The following is an 18,586-nucleotide window of genomic DNA, read 5'->3' as shown; positions in this document are numbered from 1 at the left end:
CCTCCTCCTCCTGCTTTCGCTCCCGGAGGATGTCTTTGCCACAGGTCTTTGCTCCCTGTCTGCTCGTGCAACCCTCGAGTGGATGTTTATCTTGAAATAATAGTTATTTAATTTATCTTTGGTGCAATACAAGCGAAAGATGAACGGAGATTTGAGTTCGTCTGTTTTTGGCTGGAGAAGAGAAGGTGTAAGAGAAAGTCCCATTGGAACATGGTGAGGTCAAAGGTCAACCAAACAGGAAGTAGTAGTGACTGCTTCCTGTTAGCTTTCTGTTTCCAGGTAAACTGAAGACATTGGTTTGGATAAACTAAACCGTATTATCATCAACGTCGATGTATAAGCTGCTAACTGACTGAGAGAAGATGATTGGCTAACGGCGATTGATAGCCAATAGGATTGGGTTATTTTCTTACTCTTTGTACAGTTTGGATATAAATATTATACATATTGTTTAAGGTGTTTTAAGTTAGGATGGATGTGCGACAGGATTCCATGTGTGCTGGCTGTACATATTTTAAGAGAATATTGACATGGAGAAGTTTATCGACATATCGCTCTCACTTAGACTGGTTCGGTTTTTCAACCATTCAGTGAAGCAGCAAGAATCAAAGAAGAGAAGGACATTTTTGTTTTAGCAGAGTGCACTGTAGTGACTTGACCAACCAGTGATGCTCTCATGCCAGCCATTACTTCTCACAAAGTGTAAGATAGCATGGCGTGCTAATCGTGAGTCTATTCCTTTAGCTTTACGCTGTAAGGGAGAGTTCATATTAATCTGTTCTATTTGCAGTAAGAAATATTTATGTACAGTACAGTTTCTCTTGAGTTATATTCTCTCCAAATATATCCAAATATATGTGGGATATATAGTTTCCCCAATATATCCCAAAATTATTGTAAATAAGGGATATCCCTGGAGTTGAAATCCAGCACCGTCACTTTATTGAAAAGAGATACATTATATAATATGTTTCTGTTGTACAGCATCTAGTTGTATGTAACTGTAACTACTGAACTTAAGACCCTTTTAGGCTATAGAACCTTGTACAATAGTAGAATACTTTCTACTCAATAGTAGAATAGTTTCTACTCAGTTGAGTACAACATTTCTACTTAAGGAAAATAAGTATTTTTAGAATAGTAAGTAATGTAAGAAAGTACACTGTTGAGATATAGCTGGATTGAAGTGTGTGTGTGTGTGTGTGTGTGTTTGTGTGTGTGTCTGCACACACGCATGCGTGCAAGTAGGTTTTTGTGTGGGTGTTATTTATCAAATTCCCTAGGAGGACCATGAAAAATACTGTTACTGAGCAGACATAATCATGATTAATTTATTTATGGATTAATTTATTCACAGATCATGTCTGCTCTATCGGTATCAGACAAAAATGTGGATCCAGTTCTAAATGGAATGCTTTGTGTTCTTATTTCTATGTTATTGAAATCCAGTGTACCAGTTATATCATCTAAATATGGGAAAACTGACTCTGTTGTTTATATTTAAGAATATAGAACTTTCTAATTTATAAGTTTTGTTTAGTTCTTATTTCAAATATAGTATATATTGCAGCATTTGTATATTGTAAAAATGAACACCTTGGCAGATGCAGTACATGGCACATTAACTAGACTGGTTTAGCCACCAGAGGGCATTCAAGTAAATTTAATTTGGGAGCCATTGAACTAGATTTGATATCTCTTAGTAATAACGGTGTCAGTTTCTAGCAAGCAAACCTTTTGCACTCGCACAACATATCTATTCTTAAAACAGTGCTTCTTAAACTTTTGTAATATCCCAGGCCCTGTATTCACAGAGTCTCAGAGTAGAAGTGCTGATCTAGGATCAGGTCCCAGCTGTCCAAATAATGGTATTCATTATGAGCTAACAGACTAAACTGATTCTAGATCGGCACCCCTACTCTGAAACGTTTTGTGAACACAGGCTCAGGTATTCAGTTAAGGCCTCAAACCAACAACAATTGTGGATGTGTTAATGTATTTAAGCCAAAACAGTAACATATTTTGTCAACAACAGTATTGCCACTTTGTATCAGTGCTTTGTATCCACAGCATGTGTTCAAACCAAAAGTGGAGATGTGCTAACTGAGAATGTCTACTATGGCTTACTTTTATGAGGATTGCCATGGTTACCAGATTAAAGGACCAGTCCGATATCTTTTTGATGCTTTGTAGCCACATGAATGGTCTTCAGACTCAGAGTGTGTTGTATAAGTATTTGTACATTTTCAATGGGGGAGTAAGACAATAAGATTATTGATTTTGGCACATAGAAAACAGTTTGGGTACTTTTAAGTGAACAGAAGAGGAATTTTCTGTTAGTCTGCATGTCTCTTCATAATAAGTCTGGTTATTTTCGTGTGTACATTTTAATTAAGGTATTTCATGATCAAAAGGCACTGTTTTGATTATGTTATACTGTTCATATCAAAAGGGAATATAGGCTATTATAAACAATGTTTAAATAACTTATGACAAACATATTTATTTGGAAAAATACAGTATTTAGAATGTAGGCCTGCTTCCGTAATAGTTTTCAACAAGAACCAATGTCATTTTACAGTCATGTCTTTGGAATTGTTTGTAAATCCCCATTTTCTTTCGTGAGGGCCTCTGGTTAACGTAGTCTCTCTTAGTACTCTGTGTTTAGGAGGGATTCGGTCATATTTTGCTCCCAGGGGTCTTCTTGCAATAAACAGATTTACATACAGTACAATAGTTTCTACATTGTTATTATGTGTTTGTTATTGAACCTTTATTTATCCAGGAAAGACCCATTGAGGTCAGAATACCTCTTTTACAAGGGAGACCTGACAAGTGTTCATTGGAAAATCTGTAGGATGAGAACACCAAAGGAAGGAATTCATGTGGACAAAGGTTGAATAAGGTTTATGGACATATGGTAGCTGTGTTATAAGTTGTAGTGATTGTCATGTATTTGACACAGTAGGCTCCTTCTGATTGAAAGTCTTTGTGGGTGTTTGTTTCAGCATTTTACACCAATGTACTGCAGATGTTCAAATCTCCCACTATATTGAAAAATGTATCAATCTTAAAAGCTGTGGAATAATTGTATGTTTATAGGCCTACAGTACATGAAGAATAAATAGTAGGTCTGTGAAATAGTCGTCCAACATCCCCATCAGTGCATGAACAAGTTCCAGAACTGGTCATGTGACCTAGAAGTTAGCACTCGCTCGAGCCTTGCACTCGCACTGCAGTGTTTTGCCGGGAGAGGGTTGAGCCTGAGTGAGGTGTACAGAACTGAACTGGAGTTGTGCAATGGAGACGTTTTGGCAAGAATGAAACTTCAAAACAATGAAACTATACGATATGATGCAAAACTATATGAAACGAAATTAAAACTTTATGAGTTCGCGTTGTATCACGCATAGACCACTTGGAATTGTGTGGTTTCTGCTACAAGACGACGACTTTATCTTTAGGTAAGCACTTTACGCTTTCTGTATCCTTAAGTGTTTACAAACATGCATTACTAATGCAGTTTTAACGATGTTGTCGTTATGGCAAATTGAGTTGTGGACTGTTATACGAATGATTACTTATTCTTATGATATTGTCATAAATGCAGATTTTGGTTTACTTAAAAAATTATAGTTTATCAGAGACTTGGTCTTTCTGCATGAATAAAGTCTTACAAAAGAATGCACATTAAAGAGGCAATCAGCTGTTGCTACATCCATTTTTGGATATGTATCCATTGATACTTGAAGAATATAACTTATAAATGCCTCATGAGCTTAGTTGAACTGTCATACCACATCAGAACCCAAAATACTGTATAAGCTTGTTTACACCAATGTTTGTAAACAAAAGCTTTATAGCCTCAAAACATGGATAAAATTATAATGTTGATATCATTAATGGTCAGTCCTTGCATCCATAGCTCTGTCTATAAATTTGAGAGTGATTACATTTCTCCAGCTCCATCCCTAAGCTTTTTACCAAAATAGGGGTGGGAATCTCTGTTATTTTTTCTACTTATGATTGCTGCTTTAAATAATGTTGAAATGATGAGTTTGTAACTCATAGCTGACAAAGGAATGTCCTTATAGACATAACCTTGCCACTCAGTGATATGCAAGTCTAGACATGAGTTATTATGAGGGGCCTGTAGTATCAAGTCGGACTAAATTTGGAAAGTCCAAAGTGAAGGATAATGTAGATGAATTCATTTGTAAACATCACGCAGTAAAACATCCCTTATTCTAATAATTTTCCAGTCTAAGAGTAACACTTCCACCAATTTCTCCTGGCACAGATAAGCATTCCTCCTGTCCAGTGTGCTGTATTTGACTAGGTCTTATCTATAGACTTAATGCCACTTCTGAGCACAATACACTTAGCCAACCTTAGTCATTCAAGGGTATGCTACTTGTTTGGCCAAGAGATTTGGAACAAGATCAAAAGTAGCAGGAATAATTCATCTGGAACAGACATCTAAAGGGGATTTTAGAGCATTTATTAGTCACTTGAAAAGGGGCACTCTGCTGGTCATGTTTAGAGGTGTAGCTACTCTGGCCGTGTTTGACCTGACCTGGTTCAGTTTGATGTGTTCAGATATGCAGTACTTGCCCCTATACAAACATATCATCATATCATTATTAAATCCTCAAATAAAAGTCTGGAGTCAGTGTTCTCTTTCTCTCAATTCAATTTAAGGGGCTTTATTGGCATGGGAAACATATGTTTACATTGCCAAAGCAAGTGAAATAGATCATAAACAAAAGTGAAATAAACAATAAAAAGTGAACAGTAAATATTACACTCACTCAAGTTCCAAAAGAATAGAGACATTTCAAATGTCATATTATGTCTACATACTGTACAGTGTTGTAATGATGTGTAAATAGTTAAAGTACAAAAAGGGAAAATAAATAAACATCAATATGGGTTGTATTTACAATGGTGTTTGTTCTTCACTGGTTCCCCTTTTCTTGTGGCAACAGGTCACAAATCTTGCTACTGTGGTATTTCACCCGATAGATATGGGAGTTTATCAAAATTGGATTTGTTTTCTAATTCATTGTGGGTCTGTGTAATCTGAGGGAAATATGTGTCTCTAATATGGTCTTACATTTGGCATGAGGTTAGGAAGTGCAGCTCAGTTTCCACCTCATTTTATGGGCAGTGTGCACATAGCCTGTCTTCTCTTGAGAGCCAGGTCTGCCTACGGCGGCCTTTCTCAATAGCAAGGCTATGCTCACTGAGTCTGTACACAGTCACAGTGGTCGGGTATTCTGCCACTGTGTACTCTCTGTTTAGGGACCAATAGCATTCTAGTTTCCTCTGTTTTTTTGTTAATTCTTTCCAATGTGTAAAGTCATTATCTTTTTGTTTTCTCATTATTTGGTTGGGTCTAATTGTGTTGCTGTCCTGGGGCTCGGTGGGGTTTGTTTGTGTTTGTGAACAGAGCCCCAGGACCAGCTTGCTTAGGGGACTCTTCTCCAGGTTAATCTCTCTGTAGGTGTTGGCTTTGTTATGGAAGGTTTGGGAATCGCTTCCTTTTAGGTGGTTGTAGAATCTCTCTCTCTCTCTATTTCTATCGCTCTAACCCCGCTACTCTGTGAAGCGATAGTGTGCTTTCTTCCCATAGCTGTCCATTCAACTTTCCATCTTTCCATCCAAGAAGAGCGAATGGAAATCATTAGAGCACACATTGGCGCAGACCTGTCTAGACCTGAGCATACAGAAAACGTACCACAATCCACTGTATCTCCTGCAACCCCATTGGTCAGGATTTGTCATCAGACGTTTGTCAATAATCATTTTTGGATCTGTTTCTCTGTTAAAGTTAAGGCCTCTTTGGTATCTGTTAAAGGTATTACATTCATTGAGGGAGAAAGATTTTTTGGCGGCCGGTGGATAGTTACACTGTTACAAGAATATGAATCAGCAGATAGGAATTTTTACAAATGGACAACAGATTTTTTACCATGGCTTGATTTCGTTAATATGGTAATAGTCCCTTGTTTCCAATAGCCAGGCCCAGACCATGTCCTTACTGTAAGTTAAGCCAGATACTGTCTGTATCTTTTTTCAGGTGTTTTTCTCCTTTGGAGGGGAGCATGGAAGGTTGTTTTAGTAGCCAGGAGTCTTTGTTTTCTACTGTATAAGCTACCTTGAGACTGAGACTTAAGTCTGATAACTGTTGGTCCAACAGGTGTTTGTGGATGTTGGACTGTAGGCTTGTCTTGTTCATCAGAACCTTGATGTGTTATACAGTCTGAAAGTCTAGGATGTATAAAGGTTCTTAGCAGTCTATGCATACCTGTTCTGTAAACCTCTATAGCTCCCTGACCCAAACAGGGCAGGCTACTGTAGTGTACGAAAGGGGTTCCCAAACTTTTTAATGTCAAGGACCCTAAAAAAATGATGAGCCGCTGGTTGAGGACCCCTTACAATTTTATTTTTATTTTTGCGAGCCGCCAATGAAGTTCTTGAAAGCCAAATGCACCTCTCTAGCTTCACAATGACTACCACTGGTGCAGAGAGTAAGACAGGCAAGTGCAAAGGCTATTTGCATAGTGAAAAATATAGGAAAGAAAGATTTATCCAAATTTAACCCAAAATGTTCTGTAGGTATAATAAAACCAATATTTAACATAGCAAAAAATAAATGGGTAAAAATACAAATATATATATTAGGGCTGACCCCATTTAGTCAACTGGTCGATTGTTTGGGCGGTAGGATGTCGACCAAGATTTTTTTAGTCGAGCAGTGGCAAATATATAAAAAATGGTATCATTTTTGGTTAAGGGCTTGTAAGTAAGCATTTCACAGTAAGGCCTACACCGATTGTATTTGGCGCATGTGACAAATAACGATTTGATTTGATTTGAGACACCTGTCTGATTCACACCTGTCAAAGTGGACTAATCCATTGCGGAGGCCGCGGGGGTGGTACACCAGTATCACCAGTAGTACATTTACCGTGAATTACCATAATCTATAATCTACGATGTTTGTTTGGTTACTGTAATTTCTGTTAATGCATTCAATATATTATTATTACAGTCTTACCGTTGTCATTGTAGGAGTGGACACGTTGTTTGCAGAGCGCACAACCTAGGCTACACTTGTGAGATTTTGGGGGGGGGTTTATTTCATTCCATTTATGAGTTGTCAATTTATTCATTGTCTTTTGTTTGGAGCACTCCTGTCAATCTTGAGTAAGGACACACCCCTGATTATGCATAGAAGTAGGCCTAGGCTACCTGGCCTGCGTGCAAATGTAGGCTTTTAAATGTGCACATTTGGGGACCTGATAGTATTTCTGATTGTCTTAACTCACCATCACTGTGGAGCTTCTCAAAGTAATTGTTTCCTCGCCTCTAACAACAAGTAAACAAAGTCTGTTTTTTCATCCATTGAGAATGACAATAGCCTATTTGAAAAATCTTTCCAGCTGTCTCCCTTTCGATAACCACTCAGCATGAAATTGGAAAGAAAAGTAATGCTCTGATCTGGTGGAAACATTATAAAAAAAGGCCTGCCTGATTACTTCTTATCCCTTGAGAAAATAGCCTACAGCTGTGTCTGTCTGTCCTGAGCTAACTGGCGCGGGAAACTCTGAGGGCCCCAAATATTCTGCACAAGTTAATAGTTGATAGAATGTTTCAAGTTCCTTGCAGACAGGCCATGTTTAGCCAATGTGATTTATAGGATATTTATTTTTATCAGGATATTTTCTACCTGCAGGCTGCAATGTTTTTATTTGTTGGCTTTATGTAGGCTATTTTTACATATCAGCAATGGCAATATAAGTTATTTTTAGATTTGTATCATTTTCATTTAGATATAATTTTGATTAACCACATGAGATTGATTTTGAAATATGAAGACTGTTCCACAAAAATGTGCATATGAAAATCATAACTGGCACACAGATCAGTAGAAATGGTATGATAACTTGGCACTCCAAATGGAAAAGGTTACCGACTGTTGGTGTAGCCTATTACCGGCAACTTCCTGAGCGTAACCGCAGAATCTGTGAAGACCAGCAGCGGGAGGAGGAGGGTCGGGTCGGGTCGGGTCGGGAACAAGTTTTTTTTCTTCTGGTTAGGCTATATTGATCTCTGGCTCCCTCTTTAGTAAATTGTGTGTCTTCATTTTTTATTGCGTTGCTTAAAGCATCAGACAAGCTCAGTAGCCTACATATAGTTGGTTTTATTCAAACATGTGTGTCTATATATGGAAAAATACACATTTAAAAATTTAGACCAGTCTTTTGTCGGGGACAGCCCTACTATATATAATTTTTTTCCGCTAACCCCCTGGCGCCCCCTTGCGGACCCCCCGGGGTCCGCGGACCCCAATTTGAGAACCCCTGAACTAGAGCGTTGGCTAAGTCAGAGGTTGCAAATGCAGTCTAGACACTTTTCTCTGCCTTCTGTGGCGACACTGGAATATCCATGTTTTTTTAATGGGTGACGTCATCAGGAAGCAGGCACTCGAGTTACGTTCTGTTCCATAAAGACATATCCCACTGAACGCTTTCACAGGACCAGACTGTACCGGTGGCTTTACTCCTGCACGGTATAGAAACACACTTTCTGTCTAGGTTCTAACATCTTCAATATCACTGGTTTTTCTATTATAGCTTGAGTAAGTGAATCTGTAACTGTATATTTAGGATTTATTACAATGACGGCAAGAGGCAAAATGCCTCATGTGGGGACAAGGGCTTGGATACTAGTGTGAATGTCCCAAAACTGGAGTTTTAAAATAATTTTCCCTTCATTTTCAAGGGGAACTAAAGTCATTGGAATTCAGAATATGCCAGACAGAGATACTATTGGAGCGCTCAGCAGACCCTGAACAACTCTCCCTACATACTACTATATATTATGGCCTACTTTGGTTTCCTTTTAACACCACATAGTGCTGCTGGGTTCAGTTTGAGGCCTGGTGGAAGGATTTGGGTGGAGTCGCCATAACTAACCAACATCCCTCTTGGTTTCTTGGCCATATCTCTTTCCTCTCCCCCATCTCTCTCTTTCTCTCCCCCATCCTTCCTGGTCTCCCAATCTCTGCTTCCCAGTGGCTAAGACATCTGAAGAGAGAGAGACATTACACACACTTCTTCTAAGTGGAGAACTACATCCTCGGTCTTCACCCCTATTTCTGGTTCTCATTTAGTGGGGAGTGGCCCAGTCATGTGACTCAACTCAGAATGTGCTAAAACAACTCCCAACTTTTCCACTTGGTGTTGACCATAGAGGAGAAATCATAGAGTGGAAGTAAGTTATGATAGGGCGGTGGTGGTGGTGCCTGGTGCCTGGTGCTTGCTGTAACACAGATTAAGTTGAGGTGGTTGTGTTTATTTTGAGCTTGTTTTCTCTCCATGTGTTTCTTTAGAGACCTCTGTTAATGGTGGTCATTGGAATTGCAAAGTTTATCTTTCTAGTCACTATAAACAACTACTATAGTATCATAACAAACACCATGCCTACTTGGTGGGCTATGGACTGCTATGCACTGTTTATGATAGTGTTGCCACGGTATCGCGATACTAGGAAGTAAGGAAGCAAAGGAAACAAAACGTGAAGCGGAGTAAATTTCCTGAGGAAAACAGTCCTAATGTTGGAATCAAACAGCCTGATGATGTCACCCAGAGTCACATTTGTTTATTTTCCAAACCATAGCACACAAAATTTACAAATGGTAGGTTTTAAAGGACTATAGAGTGGAATCTGCTTCGTGTTTTCTTTTTTGCAAAGGAAAATCCATAATATCTCGATACTGGTATCATGACAACACTAGTTCATAAATCATTATAAGCTCCTATGCTCAGTCACTACATATTCCTCTGAGAGTAATATGTTTCCACAAAGCATCTCAAAGTAGGAACGCTGATCTAGGATCTGTCTATATAAACTAGGATCTGTCCATATAATATGATTCATTATGATCTAAAGGAAAAACGGATCTTAGCTATCTAACGTCTTTGCCGTCTTCATATAACTCAACACATGTTTAGCGGTCGTCTAAATCTACAACGTGTGTCTCCTTCAAGCAGAAAGTTGACCAGCACAACAAAGTGACGCTTAACAACACTTGTTTGTTTCCTTGGAAGACTAAAGGTTTTTTTGTGCAATTACTCAACTTCCTTTAAATAGTGTCAGGTACTTTTTCTACCCTTGAGGCCAAAGTCATCATTCTTCTAGCTAGATTGTCTGGATAGTTTATGGAGCCTCCTCAAGTATCTCTTTCTTTTCTTCTTTGTCTCTCCTTTCGTTGTTCTCTCTCCATTACAAAGCAACAGTATCTGTTGGGTCAGTCTGCTATCTGACTGGCAGAGGGGAAGAAGAAGAGGAGGGGAAGGAGGAGGAGAAAAGGCTATCTTCATATTAGAAGGGAAAAAATAGGAGGAGAAGAAGGGGAAAGGTTATCTTCACTGTATGTCTCAACACCAAACCTATGGGTCACTTAGCTTGATCTCAGATCTGTTTGAGCTGTCTTGTCGACCTATTGTCATTGTAACACTAAAGAGTGTACTGATCTGGGACCAGGCTATGGGCCGCTTGATTCATCTGCTCCTGCATCAACTCCTACTTAACCAGACACTGACCCACAAGCTGTCTTGCCATACACAGACAGGATGGTCAGGAATGTTCTTCCTGTCTGTCTCTGCTATGGGGTCAGCTCTGATTTAAACTACTGTAACAGTACCTCCGCAGATGACGAATCCTCTTCAAGCCGCAGAGAAGCATGCCTTAAGTAAATAAACTCACTCTAACAATCTGTTGCTCTCTGTCTCTCTCCCCCTCTCTCTCAAACACACATACACACAGTCACACACTCCCTCCGCTAAGGTTGCCTATGGTCTGATCAATAGCAGGACCACCCCACCCCCCACCCCCCACCCCCATGGGAGCTCTGTTCTGTCAGTGTTCCAGGGTTGCTGTCTGTGTGTTTATCCAGCTGCCTGCCAACCCTCTCTATCTGTTATTACAGCAGGACCACTGCACAAGTGGTGTCATTTCACGCAGGATTTCACTCAGGCAGTACAATGGGCTACTCGGTGAGGACACAAGCAGTTTAAAGCAGTACTCTGTGTGTGTGTGTGTGTGTGTTATAAAGTTGAGGTGATAGCTTCAACAGGTCCCTGTAAACCACAGAGGTGTCTTGAGAGTGGCAACATATTGAGTCTAGACCTTGAAAGAAGGGTTGGCCAAATGTTTCTTGTGAGGACTATTGTTTCTGTCTGTTTCTGGTGCGTTACTTTCTGCTTGGTGTTGCTGCTATGTGCTGCTTGGTGTTGTTAGGACATCATTTGTGCATTAGGCTGCCTGGGTTGGCTCTCTATAAAAACAAGTTGTTTCTCCATAAACCTTGAGCTGGCAATGATAGAGGATGGCAATTTTCTTTAAATGAATATAGGAGTTGGCAGATGTTGTGTCATGCCAATCCTTTGTGATAATGTAAACCTGCTACACACACAGATAGCGTGTCAGAATAATGACTGATCAGGCTACTAGCTAGTCTTTAAACCTCAATGCAAGAGGAATTTTGCTGAATAATACAATTTCTTTATGAGGAACAGGGTATGTAGAAGGGAGGGCTTCTCTAGTTGTGCATTTCTACATTCTCAAATCTCAATTAATGAAAGGTTACTTACACACACACACACACACACAGAGAGAGAGATATTGGTCCTGTCTGTGGAACAGTGTGTCTCTGTGTTGCTGGATTGCAGTGCCAGGGGACTGTCTGTGTTCCTGTGTGGAGAAACTCACTCAGATGGGTCTTTGTTAGTCTGCAGCTGAGGCACACACACACACACACACACACACACACACACACACACACACACAGACAGACACAGCCAATAATAACAACATTACTCTGATTTGTGTGAATATCCTCTCTCTTTGATGACTATGATTATGCATTACTTTGAAATGCTCTCTCTAAACTGGATGTCAGCATTCTTGGCAGTGGATACAGTAGAGGCAATAGTCTAATATTTTCCATCACCTGGATTCTCTGTTATTACTGTGCTCCAGATGAAGATGTATCTCTGTCATTAACACTTCTGATGTGGTGAAGTGTTCTCTTCTAGGGCTGGGTGTTGCCAGGCACCTCACGATACGATGTTATCACGATACTTAGGCGGCGATACGATATGTATTGCGATTCTATATGTATCACGATTTATCACGATTCTATATGTATTGCGATTCGATACTAAGTAATTAATTTGCATTTTATTGCATGACATAAGTATTTGATACATCAGAAAAGCAGAACTTAATATTTGGTACAGAAACCTTTGTTTGCAATTACAGAGATCATACGTTTCCTGTAGGTCTTGACCAGGTTTGCACACACTGCAGCAGGGATTTTGGCCCACTCCTCCATACAGACCTTCTCCAGATCCTTCAGATTTCGGGGCTGTCACTGGGCAATACGGACTTTCAGCTCCCTCCAAAGATTTTCTATTGGGTTCAGGTCTGGAGACTGGCTAGGCCACTCCAGGACCTTGAGATGCTTCTTACGGAGCCACTCCTTAGTTGCCCTGGCTGTGTGTTTCGGGTCGTTGTCATGCTGGAAGACCCAGCCACGACCCATCTTCAATGCTCTTACTGAGGGAAGGAGGTTGTTGGCCAAGATCTTGCGATACATGGCCCCATCCATCCTCCCCTCAATACGGTGCAGTCGTCCTGTCCCCTTTGCAGAAAAGCATCCCCAAAGAATGATGTTTCCACCTCCATGCTTCACGGTTGGGATGGTGTTCTTGGGGTTGTACTCATCCTTCTTCTTCCTCCAAACACGGCGAGTGGAGTTCAGACCAAAAAGCTCTATTTTTGTCTTATCAGACCACATGACCTTCTCCCATTCCTCCTCTGGATCATCCAGATGGTCATTGGCAAACTTCAGACGGGCCTGGACATGCGCTGGCTTGAGCAGGGGGACCTTGCGTGCGCTGCAGGATTTTAATCCATGACGGCGTAGTGTGTTACTAGTGGTTTTCTTTGAGACTGTGGTCCCAGCTCTCTTCAGGTCATTGACCAGGTCCTGCCATGTAGTTCTGGGCTGATCCCTCACCTTCCTCATGATCATTGATGCCCCACGAGGTGAGATCTTGCATGGAGCCCCAGACCGAGGGTGATTGACCGTCATCTTGAACTTCTTCCATTTTCTAAAAATTGCGCCAACAGTTGTTGCCTTCTCACCAAGCTGCTTGCCTATTGTCCTGTAGCCCATCCCAGCCTTGTGCAGGTCTACAATTTTATCCCTGATGTCCTTACACAGCTCTCTGGTCTTGGCCATTGTGGAGAGGTTGGAGTCTGTTTGATTGAGTGTGTGGACAGGTGTCTTTTATACAGGTAACGAGTTCAAACAGGTGCAGTTAATACAGGTAATGAGTGGAGAACAGGAGGGCTTCTTAAAGAAAAACTAACAGGTCTGTGAGAGCCGGAATTCTTACTGGTTGGTAGGTGATCAAATACTTATGTCATGCAATAAAATGCAAATGAATTACTTAAAAATCATACAATGTGATTTTCTGTATTTTTATTTTAGGTTCCGTCTCTCACAGTTGAAGTGTACCTATGATAAAAATTACAGACCTCTACATGCTTTGTAAGTAGGAAAACCTGCAAAATCGGCAGTGTATCAAATACTTGTTCTCCCCACTGTACATAGTAGCCTACACACAGCAGTGTTATTAGAGTATAGGAACACACATCAGAGGATATGAGAGTTGCTATAGGAACTAGAATCTTCTGCTAGTCGATGGCTCTCATATCAAACCAGACTTCCCCCTTTTTAAAGACAGGCTGGGTAACATAAAAATATAGCCTGTCTTTAAAAAGGGGGAAGTCTGGTTTGATATGAGAGCCGTCGACTAGCAGAGGAGGAAATTAAACAAAACATCTACTAAGTACCTACTGCAGAGGAAATTTCCTGGACAGCACTTCTTACTGTTCTGACTGTGTCTCTGACAAATGACTGCATCATTTATTCCTTTTCTCTTTCTATGAACAGTCTGATTTTATGAAGATTGTAGTTCCTATAGCAACTCTCATATCCTCTGATGTGTGTTCCTATACTACTATGTATGTATACCTCTCATTAAAATGCATGAAATCTACCTATCTGGGGTTAACACTCTGTCACAAACCATAACATGAGACACACAGTGCATGCTGGGTATTGGGCTAAACAGGAAGACAGCCCCGGAGCCATGCAGAGTACAGTGGCAGTTCAGCTCAGGCAGAATGAACTGTGGAAATGTCATTATGTTCGCTCCACTGGCTCAGTTTGGTAGAGACAACAGTGCAGACAAACAAGACCATAAGGATGGAAGGAAAAATCAATACAGTAGAGTATAACAATATTATTTGGAATATATTATATTGATTCTATGACTCTAAGAATCGATTCTCTAAAAAAAGGTAGTTAACATTAGCTAGCACTAGTCGGCTGTACCTGCACCATTTCTCTTCCTATAATGTATGCACTCACTAACTGTAAGTCGCTCTGGATAAGAGCGTCTGCTAAATGACTAAAATGTAATGAAACCAGGTAGTCCCATTGAGCTCAGAATACTTCTTTCCCAATACCTTTTTGGCAAGAGAGAGCTGGAAAATCTACTATCCAATAGTTCTTTTGAACTTTTAGCACTTTTCTGCTGACAAGACAACAGGTGGACCTTACGGTTACAACGTTTTCCCAGTTGGGTTTTACAACACACTATAGTTGGATTTATAGAGTCATTTCCTGAGAAACTCCCCTGACAATGACCTGGCAGGGTGAAGGAACATTTGTTCCTCTATTATCACAGTGTTCCCCAGCCTAAATAAAACAGGCATGCAGGACTGGAGATAACCCCATGTCTCTGTGAGCCAGTCAGGAAACAGCAGGCCTGTACAGTGACAGGCTTCCCGCCACAGACAGACGGACCAGCTGGGGATAGGGATGGACTGAAAGGGCCTTTTACTGCAGGTCCATGGTCAGGTTTCTTTATAGTCTTTCATAATGGTAACGATCATCTCTGTATTTTAGTATGGGAGGCTCATTCCAGAACAAATAGAACATTCTGTTTGGAGTGAGAGAATGCACTGGAATGTTGAATGATGACGACACACTTAAAAGCCTCCATTATCCTGCACACAACACTGTGCAGAACTGATGCATATGTTCCCTATTCATTCTGCTGAACTCCAGCTGAGAATGTCTTACCAGAGAGACTCCTGCCAGTACTACGCTATCTGACAGGAAACTATAGTCCCGTGTAGCTCAGTTGGTAGAGCATGGCGCTTGCAACGACAGGGTTGTGGATTCGATTCCCACGGGGGGCCAGTATGAAAAATGTATGCACTCACTAACTGTAAGTCTCTCTGGATAAGAGCGTCTGCTAAATGACTAAAATTTTAAAATGTAAAATGAAACTAGGCCATTCCATTCCATTCCTCTCCTCTTTTTCTTTGATTCTCTTATCTGGGGTATCACTTCCTTCCTGTTGAAGATGAAAGTGAATAGAACATCTCACTGAACTGCTGCCAGAGAGGGAAGAGAGAGAAGGGCAGGGGTCCTGCTAATGGCGTCAGCCTGGAATGGAGAGAGGGGAGAGAGGAGAGAGAGAGGGGTGCACAACTGTCCCCTTTCATCCACAGCCTCCAATAACACCCCTCCACTATGCATACACATTTTGCGCATACACATACACACTTTCATTCTCACACATAAACAAACACACAGACACACACAAGAATAATGTCTTGCACCCCTCGGTGTGAGCCTGCCTGTGGATAACTCAGGTTGACATTTATTGGGAATAATGTTATCCTGGAAGCAGAACTGAGCGATTTCCACTAGATGGGACAGCTGTAATGTCAAAATTGGCTATATTGTAAAAATTCATGAAAACAAAAATGGGTTTTTTGGTTTTAATTTAAGATTAGGGTTAGGCATTAGGGTTAGCAGTGGGGTACATCCATTTGAATTCAATTACTTTTTGACAGCACCCCTTTTGATTTGATCAAAACCTTTCATATAAAGTACCAGTCAAAAGTTTGGACACACCTACTCATTCAAGGGTTTTTCTTTATTTTTACTATTTTCTACATTGTAGAATAATAGTGAAGTGATCAAAACTATTAAATAACACATATGGAATCATGTAGTAACCAAAAAAGTGTTAAACAAATCAAAATATATTTTATATTTGAGATTCTTCAAATAGCCACCCTTTGCCTTGATGACAGCTTTGCACACTCTTTTGACTGGTGGTGTATATCTGCCCATTGTAGAAGTGCTCAGAAAGTTATGGTTGAGATTTATATAATTTAAATCATAGATCATGGGTGTCATGATCATTGATGTCATTTCAATCATAGAAATATTGGGTGTCAATTCAATCATATAAATATATTTCATAGAATGGACCTATCCCTTCAGACCACTGCAATTTAGCTGGTACACCATTGAAATTTAAATTGAATTGACATTTGAACTTCTAATTACTACCACAAAGATGGCCGCCGGTCCACCCACTGTCGAATGTCAACTTAAATGGTCATGTCTATTCTATTGTCTATTTTTACATTTTTACATTTATGTCATTTAGCAGACGCTCTTATCCAGAGCGACTTACAAATTGGTGCATTCACCTTATGATAGCCAGTGGGACAACCACTTAACAATTTTTTTTTTTTTTTTTTTTTGAGTATATTTTTAATTTTTATTTGTTTTATATATATATTGGGGGGTTTTAAATCAAATGTTTGGTTAATTTTTTTATTTTGTGGGGGTAGAAGGATTACTTTTATACTATCCCAGGTATTCCTTAAAGAGGTAGGGTTTCAAGTGTCTCCGGAAGGTGGTCAGTGACTCCGCTGTCCTGGCGTCGTGAGGGAGCTTGTTCCACCATTGGGGTGCCAGAGCAGCGAACAGTTTTGACTGGGCTGAGCGGGAACTGTGTTTTCCGCAGAGGTAGGGGGACCAGCAGGCCAGAGGTGGAAGAACGCAATGCCCTCGTTTGGGTGTAGGGACTGATCAGAGCCTGAAGGTAAGGAGGTGCCGTTAACGCAATGCCCTCGTTTGGGTGTAGGGACTGATCAGAGCCTGAAGGTAAGGAGGTGCCGTTCCCCTCACAGCTCTGTAGGCAAGCACCATGGTCTTGTAGCAGATGCGAGCTTCAACTGGAAGCCAGTGGAGAGAACTTGGGAAGGTTGAACACCAGACGGGCTGCAGCGTTCTGTATTTTTCTATGATTTCAATAGGTTTCCTATGGAGGATCGACAATATAATTTAAAACAACAGATATTCCCTTTCAAGACAACATTCTCTGATGTGTGGACCTCGAACCATCTTTGTGGTACCATTTGAAAGTTGATATTTTTATTTTAATACCATTTTAATACATTTATCAGCCAACATATGACACCAACCCTGTTTCAAGAGCAAGTTGTGTCTCAACTGATGGCAGGAACAACAACAAAATCACAGATGGTGTGAAATATGGTCTAAGCTACAACAAATGGGAATATGAAAAAAATCTGAGTTTACACATTTTATGATAATTGATGTTTAATGTAAAAAAAAAAAGACATACAAAAGGGATGCTGTCAAAAAGTGATTGAATTCAAATGGATTTACCCAGTGTGGTTAAGTGCAGGGTTAAGATTAGGGTTAGGTTTAAAATCAGACTTTATGACTTCATGGCTGTGCCAGCTAGTGACCACTCTGCAGAGCTGCCTCCAGAACAAGATTCATGACAAAACGCTAACCTGCACAAATAAAATTGTTGATGAACACCCTTGTTTGGTCTATGGGAGAGGAAATTAAAAGTTATTGTAACATCAAGAGTACATCAAGGTTCACTGGAAGACTGAAACAGGCCAAACAGGCTGTATTAACTTACTATGGGAAAAAGGAGAGGAATAACAATGTTGGAACTATGGCTGTAATTGCTGGAAAATAGATTAAATGAAAGGACATGGGAAAAAAGCTAGCTAGAGCGACAGAGAGAGGGAAGGAGTTTGATATTATCATGCTAGCCTCTGTAATTTGTCGACTTGCTGTGGCCATAGATGGAATTTTCTCCAGTCTCACCACAGCTAATCTGACTGTCTGTTTGTTTGACCCCATAGGACTCCAGCAGACCTAAACACAGACATCTAGACCTAAACACAGACGTCTAGACCTAAACACAGACGTCTAGACCTAAACACAGACGTCTAGACCTAAACACAGACGTCTAGACCTAAGCATGGCTGCTACGCTGCCATCTGCACTGCCATCTACACTGCCCTCTACACTGCCCTCTACGCTGCCCTCTACGCTGCCCAGACCAGAATGTCATATGGACAGGAGTGGAAGCTTTAAGGTAAGTTAAGCGTACTCTTGTTAGAGAGAGTACAAAGATGAGAGAGAAAGGGATGAGTTAAGACAAGGGGATGTAGGTGATGATATTACATTAGAGAGACAGAGAGAGTTTCATACTGTCCTGGTAGAGCCTATAATAATAGTTAATTTACTGTCTGCTCTCTCAGTGTGGCCAGAAATTGGATTTTCCATCAGCCTCACCACCAC

General features: G+C 40.4%; 1 protein-coding gene across 1 annotated transcript in view; it reads left to right on the top strand.

The window, feature by feature from the left end:
- Positions 1-18,263: 18,263 nt before the first annotated feature.
- Positions 18,264-18,586, top strand: part of LOC311113341 (ras and Rab interactor 2-like) — a gene marked incomplete at its 5' end in the record, with an annotated part of 34,126 nt that continues 33,803 nt past the window's right edge. The window contains one exon of the mRNA XM_084156558.1: positions 18,264-18,380. Coding sequence (XP_084012684.1) covers positions 18,264-18,380 — 117 coding nt within the window. The remainder of the gene's footprint in view (positions 18,381-18,586) is intronic.

The sequence above is a fragment of the Coregonus lavaretus genome (genome assembly GCF_964263955.1).
Source record: "Coregonus lavaretus genome assembly, chromosome: 40".
In the NCBI taxonomy this organism is placed as follows: domain Eukaryota; kingdom Metazoa; phylum Chordata; class Actinopteri; order Salmoniformes; family Salmonidae; genus Coregonus; species Coregonus lavaretus.
The sequence above is the reverse complement of the archived record's forward strand: the minus strand, read 5'-3'. Positions and strand labels throughout refer to the sequence as shown.